At 36.5% G+C, this 21,203-nt stretch overlaps 2 protein-coding genes across 2 annotated transcripts; both read right to left on the bottom strand.

Annotated features, from left to right (window-relative positions):
• Positions 1-3,673: 3,673 nt before the first annotated feature.
• On the bottom strand, positions 3,674-8,525 carry LOC106637963 (uncharacterized). The gene is made up of 6 exons (XM_014350954.2): positions 8,210-8,525; positions 7,542-7,743; positions 7,235-7,452; positions 6,433-7,151; positions 6,007-6,345; positions 3,674-5,831 (listed from the first exon to the last, which is right to left on the bottom strand). The coding sequence occupies exons 1-6, from the start codon at positions 8,333-8,335 to the stop codon at positions 5,411-5,413; spliced, it is 2,025 nt and encodes a 674-aa protein (XP_014206440.2). The 5' UTR covers positions 8,336-8,525; the 3' UTR covers positions 3,674-5,410.
• A 1,987-nt stretch (positions 8,526-10,512) lies between these two features.
• On the bottom strand, positions 10,513-20,994 carry LOC106636650 (thromboxane A2 receptor). Its single transcript, XM_014349096.2, has 6 exons — positions 20,809-20,994; positions 19,812-20,042; positions 15,526-15,715; positions 15,219-15,457; positions 11,022-11,250; positions 10,513-10,759 (listed from the first exon to the last, which is right to left on the bottom strand). Exons 1-6 carry the CDS (start codon positions 20,992-20,994, stop codon positions 10,647-10,649), a joined length of 1,188 nt encoding a protein of 395 aa, XP_014204582.2. The 3' UTR covers positions 10,513-10,646.
• Between the last annotated feature and the right edge of the window lie 209 nt (positions 20,995-21,203).

Raw genomic sequence — 21,203 nt, 5'->3', positions numbered from 1 at the left:
ACAAAACATTCTGGCAACTAATGAATGTGATACCTAATCACGTTTTTTTTTTTTTTTCTGTCTGATACCAGACCAGTTATAAATATATACTAGATGGTATGATGACATCACTTGGATATTATATCCACGTCATGGTCACAATAAATTGGGTAAAGCAATGATATAGAGCAACCACATAAGTCCAAAACCTATATACGGAAGCTTACGAAAATGTTCAAGAAGTGCCTTTCATGGTGTATCAGCTTGGGAAAAACCCCGAGAGCCACTCATAGCTGGTAAAATTATTTTCCACACCCACACAAAATATTTGCCCGCCTAAGCACATCAATGTTACGATACGTGTTATTATAAGATATAGGTACAGTATTTCCCCATGTTTACCTTATTCCGTTTTTATTCTATCAGTTATCGAGTTGGACAACATCTCTCATGCAAAAGTGACTCATTGGAGCATCCAATAGTACATAGATTATTACGTGATCGCGGAAGACAATATCGTGATCTTTTCACTACAACAGGAATCCTCTTATCCTCTAATCGTCTCTTTGGCGCTTTGTGAGTGTAACAATAGTGCGTACGTGCACGCGTAAAATGTAACGACACACTTAGGAGAGTGTATTAGCATTGGGGAGTAAGTTAGTACGTCATCGACGTTCGTTTTATAGAGTTTTCCAAGCAGTTGTAACGCGTGCGATAGACTATTCGTGTACATGACATTCGTGAGTTATTAATCGTGTCGAAAGTCGAGAATCGTCTATTTTTGTCGATATGTACAATAAGGATGATAAATAATCCATGAAATTATTGTGGAAGGATAAACTTTACAGGTGTACCAGTCGAATTATTTTCACGATTTTGACAAAACAAAATATTTTGTTGTTTCAATATTACACATGTATTTTGGTGTATATTACAATGTACCTACTTGGGGGAGGAAGAAAAATTTTACTACGTCAGAGGGTATTTTGTATTTTGAGATTGGAAGTCTGTACAACATAGTACACGATTAAATATTGTCACAAATATACACCTCCTTACCCCGAATGGAGAGTAATTAACATTATGACCCTTGCGATTATGGCTAACATTTTTTTCGGTGCATCAACCCCATTGCGCACGCAACCGAATATTTCGAGAAATTTATATTTTTAGCAACTCGCAATATCCAACACTCAACCGAGCACGAGTTCATTTAACAAGCGATTAATTATATCCTCTATCGCATATTCGCACCGAATTCAATTCAATTCAGCTCATAACTTTCTCGCCCTTAAAACCGCTCCTCAAACCTGCAAAAAAAAAAGAAAAAAAAGCGGATGAAAATCATCGAAAACCCCCCTCTAATTAAACTCTCCACCGGCCCGGACCGAAATCTATGACCTCTTTCCGGCTTAATTTCAAAATTTCCCCCGTTGCGCAAATTACTTCTTTTTTTTTTCTTTTTCGCAAGCATGAGGCACAGACAGGCATCACTTAGCTACAAAACAGCCTTCCCCTTTTGTTCGGCCCGACGTAGGTATACACACGTATACATAGGGTATAGGTAAGCATAGACACACACAGCCGGGCTGCTGCTCGCATTTGTTGCGCCTCGTCGCTTCCGCAGTATACCTGTAGGTATATATACGTATTAGCCCGTAACCCCGGGCTCTTTCCCTCGTAAACTTTTGGCGCTCCTCCAATCCCGGAGAGAAACATTTTTTTTTCCTTTCCTCTTTTCACCGTCAACGTCAACAAATGTAGGTACATATATGCATGCACGGCGTCTGGCATGAATCATATGCCTTCGATTGCCGATGACGCGACGAAAACAGTCCCGATGACTTTTCCCTGTTTTTACCTTTTTTTTTTTTTCTTGTCGAGTACTCGAAGCTCCCAAAAAAAGGCACATTTATACATATATATACACCTCATTTATTCGCTCACGTATTATATTTTTAGTCCCGATACCTAATAATAATTGTGTAAAGTAAAAAATAAAAGCTCCTCAATCCCCAAGTTGCACCGTCAACGCACGCGTCACATTTACCGTTCCCCGGTGGAAAATCCAATTTAATAATGTATGCGGTATAAATATATACGCGGCGCCCCGAGGTTGCAAACGCGTCCCGGCTTTATTGCGTAATATCTGCAAGGTGTGTTAATCAAGCCCTGCCTCGCCCCAAGTGTGCATCTCCACCCTTTTTGCGCCGAAAGTATGCCGTTCCGTGCTCTCGAGTATATACATATACAGCACGGCGAGGAAAGGGTATATGTAATATATACAGGGGCGGGAGAGAAGGGCGCCTGCCATTTTCGTCTCTTTTAACGAGGCTGCGGCGTTAAGTCCCCGATAAAAGTGTCGTCGGCCTTCCCTCTCTCATCTCTATCCATCTCCTCCTTTGTTTGCCTCCTTTATATACATGTAGGTGCAGGTTTTGTTGCTTTTATTGTCTGGACGATGTCTCGTCGTTGAGCTCGTTATATTGCGTTTAGGTCGTGCCGCGGTGGCCGCCCTTTCTTCATTGCAACAGGACGACTAATGATGTGAAATTTAATTCGCAGTTACGTGTGCATGGACTTGGGATGATTTTTTTTTTTTTTTTTCTTGAAATGAAGAACGTTACAGAAAATTATTTTGCAGGCGCTGCCCTTTGTATCTTTGCGAAAAATAATAATAATAACAATAACTGAGCGAGTAACGCTTGATTATACATATATTTGTGACTAAAAATAGTGATGACTATTTTCAATTATTTTTGCGACGATTGTATAGCTATTTGGTGAAAAAAAAAAAAAAAAAAAAAAAAACAGTACTAATAAAATATATCATCGGCGATTATTGACAATAAATATCGGATGGATTACCCCTGCACACTAATTACGTAAATATACCTTTCTCACCCCTTCAACTGTACGAAATTGATGTGTGTAATTTGTAGGTTTTTACGTGATAATAAACTTTTTGTTCTTCAGAAAATATAATTTATGGGTAAATTACGAAAAATCTTTACTGGCTATAACTTACAAAAAATTTACAAGTACCAGCCGTTCTTCATTGTTTTGGTGATCCTCTCAGGAGCTATAAAAGTTCGTATTGTCTTCACGAGGCCTGTAGTTGAAGGTATATAAATTTTACGACTGTCTCCTCTCAAACATCGATTATCTTTCCACAACACAGCTGTAATTTCTTATAATATTCATATACGAGCAGTGAGTAACGATACAACAACGATCCAAAAATTTGGTTCCCAGAACGGATCCTTAAATCATCCAAGTTGAAATTGGTCGGGTACTTATGTAAGTTAGCGGCTTCTCGATGGTCACTGTAAGCTCGAAATTATGGCTCCCAGCGCCTGGAGCAACGGTTAACATGAACTTATGCTTGTTAGCAAAGCAACCCCTGCAGCACCCGCTCCAACGAACGGTAGCATGTATTTATGTTACCATACTCCATGCGCTCCATACTTGACTTATGTTAGCAGAGTTTGCGAACGCGTTACGGCAATATTGCCCTGTATCCAATGTTAGTACGTTCGCATTTTTAATGTTAACTAGATTGATCGATACGATGCTAGTGTCGATCGTTGCGAACTGCCGCATACACTGAATTCGGAATGTATGGTGGTTTGTGACGAAAAAACGGGCGGTCGTACTCGTAGAAAATGTTTATTCTAATTGTGGATTGGTTTACATAAAGTATTTTATTTAAAAAATAAATTTAAATAATATACGCTTTTGGTACTTCTAAGATCTTGGTATATACTAATTTTATGCACACACAGCATGGAGATTTTTCTGTTTTTTTTTTTGTTTTTGTTTTTTTTTGTTTTTTTTTTTTTTTGTTTTTTTTTGCTTCTATAAAGCAACGAACTATCAAGCTGACAGATATAAGTATTAGGACTACCATTATTTTCAAAATTAAATTTTTCTTAACCCCTCCCCCCGTAAACACACCGAAATCCGAGAAATTAATTCGTGCCCCCAGTGCAAGTATCACTGAACTTTCTGTAAATGAGGATGACGAAATTTTTTCGCGACTTTAAAAAAAATTTATCCGGTTACTTAGTGCCGCCGAATCGAGGTAAAAGTATTAGTTGTAGAAATAGTTTGTTGTGGGAAATGAAAAAGAAAATAATTTTGGAATATCCCAGACATCCTAATATATACATATACTTATAAGCATTGTATATTAATCACAAGTGTAAATTAAGGCACACCCTTATTTTTAAATCAACAACCATTTTCGATTTGAACAGATCATGAACGTTCTTAATTGCCTCGATGTTAGAGACGTACTATTTTGCCAGTACTGGTGTTGGATGGTTACGATTGTTGGTTAATTTTTAATTTACAACTGTACTATACAATTTACAATTTTCTCATTCAAATATTTATATGTATACGTTCGCGTGGGTAATTACATTAACGTCTTTCTACATAATTAAAGTTTGAAACTATTTAAATAGAACATCGTGTACTACAAACGGGAAGGTGAGTTGAGACTATAAGTGATCAAGTTTTACAAAAATGGAGATCATTCGTTTTTGCTTGATATTAACATTCACTTTTCTTCTTGAGAATAAATTTATACATCTTATCAATCAAAACTAATTCTAAGAAATCTTTGTACATCAACATAAAAAATATTGTCATTCATAATCTTTAATCATTAAAATATGTTGTAACTGAAAGTAAAATGGCTATCAACTAAGTTTTTAATTCATTATGTAGTAGATTTTTGTGCAGTAAAAAGTAAATATTATGTACTTTAAAAACTGAGCACAAAAATCTATTTCTCCGTTATACTTAAACGCTTGGACGTCGAAATCGTAAAAAAATGGATGTACAATGATTAAAATTAATAATCAACATTAATATAGTGAAATAGGTAACTAACTCGTTTACATGAAAAAAATGTATAATTATTACTTAGAAAGTTGCAATAGTGAAAAAATTGCAGTACATACAATTTGAAGAACTACTATTAAAGTTAGATTTGTATGTATCGTATTATTTACAGTACTATTTATATTTTTCATTTTCAAAGGATTTGCCAATAAAATGCTTTATAAAAAATTTTACTAGTCCTTCTTCACGATTTTTGTAGAGATACTCGAATTTTTATTTCATCATTTAAATTTATAATTAATAAAATATTTTTTCAATTATAATTAAAACTTCATTTACATTTAAAAGATGCAATGAAACTTTTTTTCCCCCACATTTTTCATGTAATTGAGAAACGATTACTTTGACTACTGAAAAATGTGTAATATAAATAAATACTCATTTAATAGCGGTGCTATCTTAATGCACAAGATGTTCTATAAACATGATCTTATGAGAAAGTATATCAAAACACAGGCATAGAATGCGTTCATCTCATTCAAAATTGAAACTTTAAAGAAGAAACAGGCTAAATGTTGTCTCACGTGAATTCGAATGAGTTATTGCTTTTGTTATGCTGCTCATTACGCCTCTCATTGATCAACGACTCAGACAGCTCTCTGAGAATTTCACTAGTCTGCTTAGAATTTGTGTGCACATTCTTGAGATGCGCGATGTACGTTTTCTGTGATACAATAATCTTGTGACACACTCGACATCTAAACTTCTTAGTATCAACCTTCTTTGATGTGGATAGCTGCTCTGGGGCTGGCTGTATGCACGGCACTTCCGTTGACTGCGTGTACTGTTCTTGGATCTGCATATGTTGCTCTTGCATGTGCTGAGTGCGCTCATCAATTGTCACAAAGGAATCAGTGCACAAGTAGCAGTCAAAGTGATGCTTTTTACTGGGCTGCTGATTTTGTTCTTGTTCAACTATTTCATGCGTGGCAATATGTTCCCTATGAAATTTCAATTTGACATTAACAAAAAATCATGTACCCAAACTCATTCACTAATTGATGTATGATTCGTACGCATCGCTTTAGTTAAAAATTTATTATGCATAACAAATATGTTGACTACATCACACTGTTATTTTTTAATAATTAAATTTAAATATTAAAAAAAACAAACCTAAGTAATTCTTTCTTAATGAAGCCTTTTTTACAATAGCGACAGAGATGACTAGGATGCATCATGATATGTTCAACCAATTCTTTTTTGGACAATCTCATGCCACAAGTTTCACACTTTGAAGGTTTGAATGAAAGATGTTTCCCATGTTCCTTATTTATATGAATCTGAAGACTCTCTTTATCATTGAATTTTAATGGACATATCATACAAGTCAAGTAAGCATCAGTCACGTGAGTTCGTAAGTGATAGAGTATAGCTTGAAATTGGTAGAACTGCTTCGGACACTTCTGGCACTTGAGCTTTCGCAGGTTTACATGGGCATCACGAAGATGTCGCCTTTAAATGAGCAATATTTATGAATTGATGAATAAAATATCATTTTACCAATTACTGGGTTGATTTTTAACATACTAGATAACTTACCTAAGCGATTCTTCGGTATAAAAGCAGTTTGAGCAAAAAACACAAATAAGACAGTGAATATCTTCATGAATATATATGTGATCCACAAGATCACGATTTGATGAGAAACTCTCATGACAAATCGGACAAAAGTAGTTGGTTTGATCTGGCTTTAAATGACATTCAAGTTTATGTTTCAATACCTCAGTATGGGATTCGAATGAACCCGAACAAATTGTGCATATTTCAGGAAAATTTAAAGTAGCATACTTCATCACAACGTTCATTCTATTTTCTAGTGTATTTTGATACTCTTCATTGGGTGGTATGGATGGTAAAGAATTCATTCTTACTTTTGGAACATTGCCTGTCTCATAAGTTTTTTCCTCAACTGAATTATACTGCGGGCTACTGTCTTCTACCACAATCGGTGTGCTCACTGATTGATTAGTTATTTCCATGTAATGCAAGTCTTCATCAATATACTCATCCTCCTCTTTAAATACCACTTTCTTGGGTACTTTGGACAAAGACTGGCTAAACATATCTTCATCATCTGTTCTTCTTTTAGTAACTCTTCTTGCTACTGGCTCATCAACATGCACAGTTTCTTCTTTAATATACTCAGTGTCATAGAAGCGATTTTTATGGGGATTACGTGAATATTTACTCGAATATTTACAAGAATCGTCAGATAAAATAACTGATGACCTTTCTTCAAAATCAGACAGATTAGCTTCCTGTTAGAAAAATCAATTCAGGGGTACAGTCAAAATTTCATTTTGTAAAATAATTAATAACACAGATGTAAATAAATAAATACCTCTTTGACTGTTGGACACTCATACTTAATGGCTGAAAGATTTTTGTAAATATTTTCTTTTGATTCTGATGGTAGGATTTCTACAGATTTCACTTTGACACCTGAACTCTTTTTGTGATCTTGTTTTGACTTATATCTTTGTTTTTTAGTATTTTCATATTCTATCCTAGCTTCTTCGGATACATACTCTACATGATATTCGTCTTCACTCGAAGATTCTGAATGAACAAAATTCGATTTGTATCCATTGTCGATAAAAAAAAATCACTTTTATAAAATTTACTTTCCATGGTTTGAGAATACTTACCAGAACGAAAAGCAGCTGGGTCGTTATCTTCCACAGTATTCAGTAATTGACCGACATTCTTAAAACTTGGTAAGGAATTCTGCAGCGATTGTTTGAGCTTAATTTCTGCCATCTCACACTGATCCTTAAAACAATGTAAGGAGTCGACAAGAAATATACACTTTTTGCATATCATTTTAGGGAGTTTGTCATCCTTTTGAACCTAGAATCAAATCGTTTCTTTTAGCCATTCTATAGTGGTTCACTTTAACTAGTATATTAAGCCTAAGTGAAACATCTACTTGAAGGAAAAAATTATAGCCACAGTGATAAACGACTTCACTAAAGCGATAAAAATTTGTACTATCAATACATTGCAACAATGTAAGCTTTGTGCAATCAATAAAACTACGTTAAGTACTGTAAGCTCTAAATGATAAAAATTTGTAAAAAAAAAAAAATGTTCAAGCCAACAAACTTTAATATAATAAACCATGACCCGAAACACTGCGTGATTAGCCAATTATAATGTCCCAAGAACTTAATCAGCAAACTTGCCAATCAATAAGTATATGCTAAATATTCTTTGAAATCCCGAAACACCAAAAAATGGTCACATAATAATAATGAGCACTGCAAAGTATTAGAGGGAAAAAAAGAGCGCGACGCCAAAACAATCGCAACCTAACCTCAATTCTGATAGTGCTGAGGAGCTTATCTGGCAAGTTGTCCACGTAAGAGTTGCCGGAGAAGATGGGCACGAGGTCGCCACACTCGGCCAGGCACGTTCTGCAGCACACCCGCTGCGACATCATCTTCGAAGCCGTGGGTGCACGAGTACGCACAATTTGCCGTTTCACCGATAAACCTTGAAAAATTCGTCGCCGCAACGAGTTCTATGATAAAGGAAACGAACGTCCATTACCTAGACCCGCGCACTGTTTCCCGCATCATCACAACAACACCCGTTTGTAAACTATACGTAACGTAACTGCGTGGGCGCCATCATAAGAGGCGTAAGCGCCAAATATTGCGAATGGCCCTATTCCGCGTGGTCCTCGTGTCTTTGGTCCGGAATCCACATTCGTAACGATCGACGCGCGCAGGCGCTCCAGTTCGTTCCGTCGACGCGCGCATTGTTTGAAACGCACAAGTGATTTAGATTTTCACTTGATAGTTAAGTAATTGTTAATTCATAATAGTCAGATTAAATAATACAAAAGAATCAAATACAAAAATAAGGGCCAACTTACAATGCTGCATACGCGAATTCAATGTTTATCTTTTTTACTCTTTTTTTTGTGATAAAGTATAGAAGAATATACATACGTGAGAAATTGCAAATCCAGTTATCATAATTATAATTAATAATTAATAATGAAAAATAATTCGAATGACGAAAAAAGTTATTTTTACTTTTTTCTTGCTCCTTCACTATATTTATAATTGAAAACACTTCTTAATGCTAAGAATCATAATTATTTTTAAAAAATGAAACACTTTTTGAACATATTTATGAGACACTTAAAAATATTTGGTACATATTTAAGTGTATTTAAAAAAATATACAATGTCAATTAATGATATTAATAACGAGAGAGAAAGGTAAAAAGATATTAAAATCATACGAGAATGCCTTTTTTGTCAGAAGTCTAAAAATAATTTGGTTTTTTAAAGCCCTGTGTTATTAATTTTATAATAATTTAACTGATATTAAAATATATCTTAAATGTTGCAGGTGAAAGAAAGTATTGCTTGCGGTCGCTATATAAAAGTTTTTATTTTGTATACTTAAAAATTATAATACGTAACTTAGAACTTGATGCAATATTTTAAAAATTTAATGAACATAATGATTGCTTTACTTAATATTAGATCCATATTTTTTTTTAACATATATATTGAGTATTAATATTCTTATCGCTTTCTAAAACATCACAAGTGATCAAATTCTCACTTTTGCCAGCTTTCAAGTCACATTTTAAAATTTTTTTGTAGTTTTTAATCATTATTTGTATTTACATTGAAAACAAAATTTCAATCTATAAAATAAATTAAAAATAATTTTTACCTATCTTCACCACATTTCTTCGAAAAATATTGTTCTATCGATAATACAATTTATTTTTATTAAATCAAAAACTTATGTCTGGATCTAAATTTACTAAATGTTTCGTTGGAATGTTAAAACTTTTACATCAGATTACAATTGATCAGTAATAACATCACAACATTTTTTAGATAATTTATACCAACAGCGATTTATACATCTGTAATTAAATGTTTTATTTACATGCATATTCGTGGTTTTTCTTAAAATTGTATTTGATGCATAATGAAAAAAGAATTTAACATTTTTCACACTTCTTGTTCGCCAGTAATAACATTTGTGCCTATCGTAAAATACTATTCACTAGATAATACTATACACTACTATACATTGAAAATAATGATTCTCACTCGCAGGTACGGAATGAGTATCTAATTATTCATAGTATCCTTTTAATTCAACATTTTACCAGACAACTTGTATGTGTACTAAAAAAAAATACTTGTATCTTTCAAAAGTACACGATCGTAAATACCATTCAGATTACATTTTACAAAAAAAAAAAAAAAATATGTGATTTATCATAAATTATCATTTGTAAAATCGTACCATTAGTCCAATTTAATCCTCGCGAACTATCCTTAAGTACAAATTTACGCGTACATGTACCTCGTGAATCAGTGGTAAATAACGGAATGAAAGCACCATTGAAAAACAACCCCGTGCGGATCTCCGTAAAATTGAAGAAACAAAACCTGTCCCTCGCAAAAACCAAACTCTTTTTCCTCCCGATGGAAGGGTGAGAAAAAAAAAAAAAAAAAAAAAAAAAACTTCTTCTCAAGCAAACAAATGGCCGTTCCAAAATTATTTTCACAACACCCCTGACGCAACCAGCCATTACACAAATCGACCGACCACGAGAAACAATATATTTTTCTCAAAAAAAAAAAAACACCAAGACTCCGCTATACGTATACGCACAGGGAATGAACGACACGGAAGGGGGCGAGGGTTGTAAAATACATCACGGACATCCACAAGCTCTTCGGTCCATGTCGTCGAATGAAGCTTGACCTTCAGACGGCCACGGCCACCATCTGCGGCTCGTGTTCCTCGCTGACGGGCGTCGACGGGGCCTCGGTTATCGGGGTCGGCGGGTCACCGCTGCTGCCCGGATGCTCGGTCGTTCCTGTAACTCGGGAGGGAGCGAGGTCGGGACAAGAAAATTAGTTCTCCGTATATATATGCCCTCTCAAGCCCTCGAGTTTACCTCAGGACGGGGGTGTACTTTTTTTTTTTTTTTTTTCACTTTCCCCTTTGCTTGGGATTGGTTTGCTTGACAGTGATACAAATAGGGGCACTCGCACGGAGGAGAAATCATCTCTTTCCGCTTAAATCAGGGAGTACTCGTGATGGATCTAAATAATTATGAATAATAAATAAACAAGTACCTGTGAAGGAGCTGGCTCGGCTGCGTACTGGCCAGCAGAAGCGGCAGATCGGCTTGAGGAGGGGAAATCGAGGCCGGGGCACCCTCAGCAGGACGTAGATGTACGGATCCAAGGAGAAGTGCAGGCACAGGAGGACGTCGGCCACTTTTTGGAAACCCGCTATCAACTTGGACGCGACGAGTTTCAGGCCCGGCGTGTTCTTCTTGTATTGGCCCAGTGGTATGGATATCTGCGAGCCATCGGTAACGATTATTTTTTTATACTGCCTCGGGGGGTTTTTTTTTTTTCTTTTCCACTGAATTTCATTTAGCCAAGTATTAGCGAGTATTACACCAAAGTGTGCGCACGACAGGACGTTGCGTCGCCGACAACGGCAAAGTACAAGGGTTCGCGAGCTATATCCTTTACCAGGTAAAAGTATACTTGGGTACTCCATACCGATCGCACGAATAACAATTCCGTTTAAGGCGCTCTCGGGCACTTGACGGTCGACGGTGCACGCGTGTAAGAGAGAGAGACTCGGTACGTGAGAAGACGATCAAAACAAACAAACGCCGATAAGTGGATTTAGCTCCGGAAGTGAGCCGCTCGCCTGAGCTGAATCTCAAACGATCCCGGGTTTTCGGCGCGAAACGTGAGTTGTACGTACTGCGATCAAGATTTACTCGAACTTTCGCACTGAGTTATTGAACAGAGAATAAAATATTTCGGGAAAAAACCTTATTTTTCACTATACGGATTTTGATTGATTGAAATTTAACGAACCGTCATAGGTTCCACTGTAAAGATATGATGCATCCCATTCAGGTCGCAAAAGCAGATGATCAAAGTCTCAGTCGAGCAAAAAGAAAAAATATACTATCGATACATTGTTCGCTGGATACGTAACCGTATATTATTATTATTATTATAGCCATGCCTTTTTTGTTTTCATCGCTACACTGTCATGATCCTACTTTGATTAACGAATCGTCGATCATCCAATGAAGAGATCGGTATAGTATCAGGTAAAAATACAGCGGAGTGCTGATATAAAAAATTATGAAATATGAATCTATAACAACAGCAACAACAACAAGTTTGTTATTACAGCATCGAACGGAAAACATAACTGTATACGAGCAGCGTATATAAGTATAGCTGTGTATGTAATATTATGCGCCGAGCGCATTTCCTGTTCTATCGCACGTGTCTCACGCGTATATGGACGTAACGAGGCGCGAAGGCGTCCGTACACAGGAAGGAAAAGCTCGTAAATACGAATCGAGCTCCGTCGTGTTGCATGTGGCATTTATGTTTTCGTGCTTGTGTGACATGACAACCGAGTGCATAGTTTTATATTTACAGAGGCGTGTTTATATGTAAGTGCTAGTGTGGATGATTATTTTTGCCATCTAAATGGTAAATTGGTGTTTACGAGAGGATACTTTTTTTCGCCCTAAGGGGCAAAGACAAGGTGAGAGTGGAATGGTAATCGAGATTTAAAGAGTACAGGTACCGAAGCCCTGCCGAGAAAAAGTATAGGGTAATCCAAGATTACGTTAGTGACGACTGTGGCTGTTTAATTATGCCATGATTAAATATTCGCTTATCGCTGCAACTTATGCGTAAAAAGTACAGTCAATTTTAGGCAGCTTCTGCACGATAGATCTAACGTACAATTTTTTTCTTTGTGAATTTTGTGAATGCGTGGGTGTCTTTGTTTCTCTCTTGTGAAATAAAAAGCCACAGTGTCTCTCGTATAGACTCTTGGTGTTATAAAAAAAGAAAATAAATTATTTTTCTGCAGCTACGAAGGTACAACGCAAATGTTTCAACGTAAATTAAATGACGCGTTACGCTTTTATCGCATCTCTTTTTATTGTGTAAAATTTTCGAATTTTATTTTTCTTACTTCTGTGGGAGAAAAAACAAAAATTTTATTTTCTCTTGTTTATTGAAGAAAGAGATTACATTTTCAATTCAAAAATTATAAAAACTATGCCTGAGATTTTCCCAAAAAACGTAAACAATCTTAGCTTCGCTTGGTTCATTTCATCTTGACAAGAAATATTTTTATACTGCTATAGAGATACGTGGAAAAATAAAAATCTTGTTTGTGGCATCACTTATGTGCTACACGACGTATGTGCAAACGCACTTGGGCGCATCACGTGCCAATGGTCGCTAATTAAGTATTCGATCAACGCCACCACGCAGCAGAAGGGATTTGAATAACGGATGTGAGGGAAAAAATGCCGAGCTGTTGGAGTGAGAAAAAAAAAATGGTATGGCTGATCTTAAAATTTACTGAATATTACTCGTGCAGAGGTGAATGTACAGGGTACAGATGAATTGTGTTCACATACGATTGATTTCATGATAAATTGTAGAAAATTAAGCTTAAGTAATATTAAATTGTATTCCTCGTAGGATATGTGCACTCCTACGAACAACAAAACAAAAAGGGAAAAAAGAGCACGTCACGTGTGTCTCGTCGTTGAAAGTCACGTGATGGGAGACTTTGCATCATTTGTGTGTAAGAAGCGTACACATGTAATTGTAAGTACTTATAGACGTTCTAAGAAAAAAAAACATTGCAAGAGAGAAATAAAATTAGTCAACTTACAACGTTGTACAACTTGCATTTGTGATTTTACTCCATACTAATCTCTCGTCATACTTTTAAATGATAGATAAAAAATACGAGTAATTACTAATTATTATTTTAAGTCATAACTTTTCATTGTGAACTGCAAAAATATTACAATTAAACATAAATAATAATCATTTAATTATATAATAGGGTATGCAATGATTATAAACTTTGCAATTCTGATCTACGTGTAAGGAAAAGCTCTGTGTCCGCGTGCGATCCATCCGAAAATTCAAGTTAACTTTATTGGGATTATATTTTGTACTTCATACATACGTACACCTACTCGTAACGGTAAGTAGCTTCTTCAAGCGTGACTATTTTTCTATGCGTTGGTGACTCCATTTGCCGCGAATAATTCATTCGATTATCGTACGTGAGGTGATTTAATTGTCGCGCTATACTTATTATTTTTCTATCGTTTCAAATCGTACAAATGATATTCTGATGTAAAAGAAAAAAAGCTATACATATATTACACGTGGCAGTGAGATTTTAAGTTCAACGCGCACGTCCTTACTTGTCGAGGTACAAAAATTTCGGCCTTCAAAGTCAAAAGGATATAGTTTCGCAATGTCTGACCATATCGCGCTTGTACTACTTGTTTCAACGACAGCGTCTCGATTGAAACCCTCAAACGTGATTTATCAATATGAGTGCCGTAATAAGTGATTAATATGGACGAATGGGCGTCGACAGGCGAATAAAAAATTCCGCAAGGAAGAAGAGCAACGAAGTACTTAACAAGCATATCAATAACGTAAATCGAATAGCCTGTCGAAATGATCGCCACGCTCCTGTGGCCTTGCGACAGCGTATATTACTAATTTTTGTCGTTTCCATGAGCTTAAACATCCTTCGATGACTACGTATACTTATTGTATTTGCAGTAAGGAAAAATGAGAGGCCAGAGGCAACCCGGACAGCGAAGGCCATTCAAAAGGTACAAGCAAACGACACGAAGCGCGGGGGGAAGGAACTCGATCGGAGACAAAATAGGGCAGTCAAGGAGACCCTGTACGCATTTGCCGAAACGAGATTCGAGGGACGAAACGATGCCGTATAGAGGGAGAAACGTGTGTGAGGAAATAAATACCACAGGCAGGTGTGTGTATACGGACACACGGGGGATGGGGTGGTATATGGGTGGTTTGGTGACATTATGCGAACGGCTGAGGGAGACGTGATGTTATGGCATTCCAAGTCGACGTGCATTCAATATCGCCAGTGTACAAAAATAGCTCGTTCCTCGAGCAACAAACCCACCTAAACAGATATATCATTCGATTAATAAATTACTTTGGGACTGATGATTCCACTTACACCCAATTACACCCCCGACAGTCATACTCTTTAACCCCATCCATCGTAGCCTTTTTCCTAATATGTACGCTTCAATCAGCGCACAGACGCGGAATTCTCGAGAGACACCCTCCGAGATGTACCCCCTTCTGATTGGACTCTACCACCTACGCTCGGGCGCGTGTGGCTAATACAAAGTGGGCTAAAAGACGGGATATTAGAAGAAGAAAAAAAAAAAAAAAGATAGATGAAACTCTCACCATCTGTGGCATCCAGCATATGAGGAAGGATATCGAGAGCAGAGCCATGAGTTTGGCGAAGGCCCGTTCCTCGGCGGTGATGCCGACCTCGGCCGGTGGCTGGGCCACGTTGAGCAGAGGCTTCGCTCGCGACGAGGCCCGCGAGATTCGTCTCAGCGAGCCGTTGCGTCGGCCTAGGCGTTTCAGCGCCCGAGCCACCGCCAAGTTGCACCAGACGATCGACAGACAGAGTACGCTACCTACATGTGTGCGTGTGGTGCTCGAGGTTAAAAAAGTGTTTTTCTTTCATTGAGGGGGAGTCACTCACCGAAGAAGAACCAGACGTAGGCGTAGGCGACGTCGATGGGCTCGTGAGCGTCTCTGTAGCGCACGCACACGAGGCCTTCGTTGGTCATCTCTTGGTAAACGCCGAATCCGACGAACGGCAGGAAGGTGAGGGTTAAGGCGACCAGCCACAGGAGTACCATGCACCGCACGATCATCGGGTACGTTACCTGCTAAACATCAGTAAGATGTATTTGTGATATTTGTGCACTCGCTAATGTGTTCATTTTTTAAATTTATAACAATAGTAAATATTATTGCCAATCATTTATATTTGTTTTATATTTATATGTTTCTAGTAAAATTTTTCCATAACGAATATACATCGATTTTCTAGCGATTGTCCAATTTTCCACTTCACGTATTTATCGGTACTTTTAAAGCTGCTATAATTTTGTTTTCACGTCACGTAGCATGAAATTGGGAAATTATTTAATGATGCAGTAACACGGTGAAATAAGTTGCTGAATCAGCAGTAAGTAAGTAAACCCAAGCGAGAAAAAAAATCCAAGTGTCAAAAACAGTGTCAATCCAACGACATCATAATCAATAAATGTCAAGACTCCAGGAATAATTTAATTCTCATATAAGTCGTACTCAAAGAAGCTCAACAGCTGCAAAAACAATCCCATTTATGACTGCAGCAATCGAACGGCCGGTTGTACGTGTGGGCACTCACGCAGTCTGTCCCTCGCTAATAATATTATCGACCATCAATTTATCATGCACCGGAGCTCGCCCAAAAAGTGTATAATATACGCACATATGCGTTCGCATATCGGTCGTTTTCCAAAATAGATACCTCCGATACGCTCGTTTTTACTTGACGCGCTCCCGTCGAGCGAAGAACCTTGACTCAGAAATTACGAACTCTACGCTGCTGTCAGCCGTTAAGTGTGTCAATGTAAAGGCTGCACACATGGTGTGTACGCAATGTGAGAGTTACTTATATTTGGTTTTTTTTTTTTATTTTATTTGATTTACTGAACAATAATTTTATAAGCTGTGGGTTATTGTCCATTTTTAGTCCATTTTTTTAAGTATAATAAACTTTTATTCCATGCTGATCTCCTACGTTCGCTAAAAAAAAAGGTTTACCCGGTACACCGAAGCGAGGGTGACTCGTTACTTTATCGAGCTGATTTTATCTCTATGTGCTACTGTTTGCATAATTGACGCGACAGTTTGTACATTAGACGAGTACTTTTACCAAGTTTTCTGGAAATAGACTTTTTTTTTTTCTTAATTCTGACGTGACTTAATAAGAGGTGAATGGGACGTCTAATTTTTTTCGTACAACGCAACTTCGATCGCCAAAAAAAAATCTCCCAGTGCGTCAAACATTTATCTCTCGAATCTTTCTGCCCACCTGATTGAGAGTAATTTATTTTGTGCTTTCTAAAGGATTTTTTGGAATTTAGGTAAATCAACATAATTGATAGTGATAACAAATACGAAAAAGGAACTTTTGAACTGAATGTAAAATGAACGGAATGGTTTTGTCATGCAAGTACTTGAAGAAAGAAGAAGTCAATACTTTCTTGGAAAAAAAAAAAAAAAACATTAACTTTGACTGACGAAAAAATAGCCCATTCACAAGTAAGCGAGGAGCACAAAAATGTGGAAAGAATGATTCATAAATGGCTTTAAATTCTACGCTTTTTTCCTTCGTTACATTACAATATTTGGATATTCAAGAAATTAAATATGATAGCCATAGTTTTTTTACTCGTAAAAATAGTAATAAAAAATTATATACGTGCTTTTTATATTATATACATCGTACTACTACGCAATTGCCATACGTTTCGATAAAATTACTTATACACACAATATATTGGAACTATTATTGATTGCAGTACATCGAAGTGGTTGAACTTGGGAGTCAAATTCGTTATGGCCAGGGACAATCTTCAATTTATTTGAATTAGTGCCGATGATCGATATATGCCTGCTGAGAGCATAAATTCTATAAAATATCAATAGAATTTGATTTTAGTTTCTATTTAGATTAAAAAATAAAAATAAATTTAATAGTGTTTTTAGCATTCAAAAAAAAGTTTGTAAAGATTATTTCAAAAAAAAAAAAAAATCAATAAAAACATTTTTGCAAAAATGAATTGATTACTAGTCGAATTCAAATTTACTCAAACTTATTCCAATATTGAAATGATACAAAGTTATAAAAGAAGTTAAGTACTCAAGCAATAACAACACCAGAATATCTTTGTATATACCTACACGGTTTGTGTATTTACTTAAATAAGTTGTTTGTAATCAGATATTTTCATTCATGCAACCACTTTGTCAATAAATGTACCGCATTTATTGTTTTAAGTCCATTTTTACTTAATATTTCATTTCTTAAGGTGGATCTAGAAATGATCGTCATCCATAAAATATTCAATCATTTTTTTTTAGTACAAAACTAAAATTTGCCTTGTCACTATTTTAAAGTTAACTGTGGAAAAAATAAATTTAATGGATTCAATGTTACACATTTAGTTGAAGTATCGGACATACGAGATAACATTCCGTAATAACAATATTTGTTGATGTGAGTCATCAGTATACGGTTCTTTTGCATCGAACTGAATATTCATCTATACTTATTGAATGTAAATTAAAAAAAAAATAAATAAATAAAGCGTTAAAGCTACTATGCATCAACTATTAATCGTTCGATCAGCAAAATTTAAGGTCATACACTAACAATTTTTCTCGCAAGTCCAAGTTTTGAGGGTCAATACAATATTCATCCAATTTATCTTAGTTTGATTATTCAAGTAAACAGTCAACAGCACCATTGTGAGCCAATGTTTTCATTGAAAATTGGGCAAAGTTAAAAATTGTTCGTCACGATTGATAACATTTTATCGTGTCTGACGTCGACTGGTGATCTTTTTTTTTACTACTTATGCGTGTCTCTTCTCCATTTTACACAGTTAAATTTTAGGATATATAATTTTGCGTATTATATTTATTAAATAATCAATTTACTATTTATAGTTTTATTGGTATAGTATGATGGTAAATAAACTATTTACGATGCTTAAGCATAATTTGTTAAATTTTTACTTTTGATGTAATGGTATGGGTGAATCCATAAGCAGTTGAATTTCGAACAAAAGATCCGATTACCAGACTGTCACGTTATCATATTTGTATTTTTTTTATTTTTTTATTTTCTAGAGTTTCTTATGTGTTACACAATTAATTTAAGAAACTCAGTAAAATTTTTATGTTATATTTACACAAATAAGAAAAAAAAAACTATTGATGAACATGACTAGTGAAGTGTAAAAAACGTTTCATGATAGCTAAAAGCCAGCAAGTGTAAACCATAAAATTCACTATTTTGTCCAAATTAAACGATTAATTGTTCCATCCAACATTACCAAAAAAAAAAGAAAAAAAAAAAAAATTCCTAATCAATGAAAGTAACGTCAAAAACAGATAAATCGATATCATTTTGTTTTATTCCTTGCCAATGTAACTTTTACAACTGAAAATCCCAACGATAACCATTTATCGTTTTTCTTTTTTGTATACATTGTATTCATATTTATTTTTATCATTATGAGTAAGTATATTTGGTTGAACCATTATAAAAAATGATAGGTATCGTATGATTTAAAAAAACCCTGTTCCTCACCTGTGTCATTTCTCAAACGTCATTCTGCATAATTTAGCCAGGATAAATATCACACGTGCCTCTAAGCTCTAGAGGTCAGGTCATCGTCCTTTATAGGTATGGTTTACCCACGAACGTTAAGGACAACGCGGTCGAAATTCTTATCTGCCATAAAGAGTCTCCCTCCACCATTTATTTCCCGTAAAATTACGGAAGATGTTTATTTCCCAAACGTGAGCTTATAAGTTCATATGTATACATCCCGGAAAAGCTGTCCACAAAAAAGCTCTGGGCAAGGATACAGTGTGAACTTTTTCAACCTGGGTGATGGTGATGATAAACCCGAGAGAAGACGGTATAGATATACAGGACCGTGCATGGTAATGCGTGGTATTTTCCCAGATTGCTCGGGGTGCCCAAAAGCTCTTTTGTTCTACCATTGCTATAAATTTATCCTAAACCACGAGGACACTTTTTTTTTGTTGGTCAAGTTTTCGTGCGAGTAGTTGGTAATAATTTTAAACCTCAGAACTGTATAACTATCATGTACCTTTCAAATTGTTTAAATTTAAAGGAAAAAAGCCATAAATCGATAGATCATCCAGACAAAAAACAGAATACCCGTTAAACCTTACCTTCTGGTAGGCGAAGGGTCTCGTAAGGGCGAGCCACCTCTCCGCGGCCATGACGATGGCCACGCATCCGCTAAATAGTCCAAAGAGCCGCCAAACGACGTGCAGGGCGCACAAGTTGTAATGGCCCTGCCAGTACCTCGATACGTACATTTGCACCCAAGTGCCGAGCATCGCTATCAGATCGTTAATCGTCAGGCAGCGCAGCATCAGCAAGTGCTTCCGGTTTCTCCGCTGGATGTTCAAGCGCGTGCGTATAGTGTTCCAGTCGGAAAAGCGAGAAGAAAAAAATGAGAGAGAAAACATTAGCTCTGGCATTTTCGTAACTTTTGTGAATCATAACACAATCGGTAGCTCCGATCGTTTATTCGATGTTCGATCCGCGTGGCGACGCTTCGCGCATTTTTCGCCTATCATATATATTTACATCCTGGGTGATGGAGTTCGTTTTATTTTCGTCCTTCGTAGGGTGGATGTGCGGTGGATCGTTTCATCTTCGGAAGCACGTGATTTTCTGTAGATTTTGCAAGAGATGTGTCGTTGGGGTACGTGGGATGCATGCCGATAGGAGATCGGTATGTATTTAAATGAGAAAGACGATAAATTAAATTTTGTTTTACGCGACGAAATCGTGTACTACGTCTCCATTGATTGAAAAGCAAAATTATTTTGTTTCGCTGTTACATCGACGTGGTTCGTTGTTGTATTCAAAAGTAATCATCTTAGTTACAGTTGATTCAAAATATTACCGATATTTGCGTCGTGACTTATACAAAATAGTGTTGACAAAAGTTTGTTTTCCCACAAACAGATTAGGAAAGTAATCGAGGCGAGGATCATTTGAAAATCTTACCCAATACCACCGCACACACGGACTTCGGGCTTAGGAGGATCAGAACTAGCATTATTTTTACGTGCCGTGGGGCAAGTAACTTATACCCTGAGGATACTAATCGATCGATATTGGCGCAAAAACAACAAACGCACGCCTATCTTTTACCTTGTCCTTGTGCAAGAGGATGATGAGGGCGGAGATGTTGCCGACGATGCCGATCGCGCAGACAAAGGTCAAAATGATGAACGTCAACAGGGGGATGGGTGCCGATTTTTTGATCGGTATACCAGTGCCGTTGACACCCACGACTTGTGAGAACATCGATGCGATCAACTCGGTTGCGTTCTCCATTTTTTTTTCTTTTTCGTAGTTTTTACACCCGTGATCGGTAATGACGACTAGACCTCGTGAGCTTTTTACCCTTCGTCATTCGAGATTTGTCTTCTCTGTTGACGGTTCGTCCTCTTACACTTAAAAAATCGGACGCGCGAACAAATTACAGTGCACTTTTGTCCTTCGCAACTTTTATCTTTGGTTTCATTTGACTATTTGTGTAGGTA

Source organism: Copidosoma floridanum, unplaced genomic scaffold (assembly GCF_036245765.1).
Source record: "Copidosoma floridanum isolate Cflo_tuat_1 unplaced genomic scaffold, Cflo_Japanese_pri ptg000007l, whole genome shotgun sequence".
NCBI lineage: Eukaryota > Metazoa > Arthropoda > Insecta > Hymenoptera > Encyrtidae > Copidosoma > Copidosoma floridanum.
The sequence above is the reverse complement of the archived record's forward strand: the minus strand, read 5'-3'. Positions and strand labels throughout refer to the sequence as shown.

Bases quoted from the DNA above. Each gene is read 5' to 3' on its own strand.
- LOC106637963 (XM_014350954.2), bottom strand. From the start codon at position 8,335: ATGATGTCGCAGCGGGTGTGCTGCAGAACGTGCCTGGCCGAGTGTGGC. The intron at 7,453-7,541 runs GTAAGTATTCTC...TTGTTCATTCAG, and splicing joins CCCAGCTGCTTTTCGTTCTG to AATCTTCGAGTGAAGACGAA. The intron at 5,832-6,006 runs GTTTGTTTTTTT...GAAATTTCATAG, and splicing joins ATTAAGAAAGAATTACTTAG to GGAACATATTGCCACGCATG.
- LOC106636650 (XM_014349096.2), bottom strand. From the start codon at position 20,994: ATGGAGAACGCAACCGAGTTGATCGCATCGATGTTCTCACAAGTCGTG. The intron at 15,716-19,811 runs GTAAGGTTTAAC...ACTGATGTTTAG, and splicing joins GACCCTTCGCCTACCAGAAG to CAGGTAACGTACCCGATGAT. The intron at 15,458-15,525 runs GTGAGTGACTCC...GCACACATGTAG, and splicing joins CTACGTCTGGTTCTTCTTCG to GTAGCGTACTCTGTCTGTCG.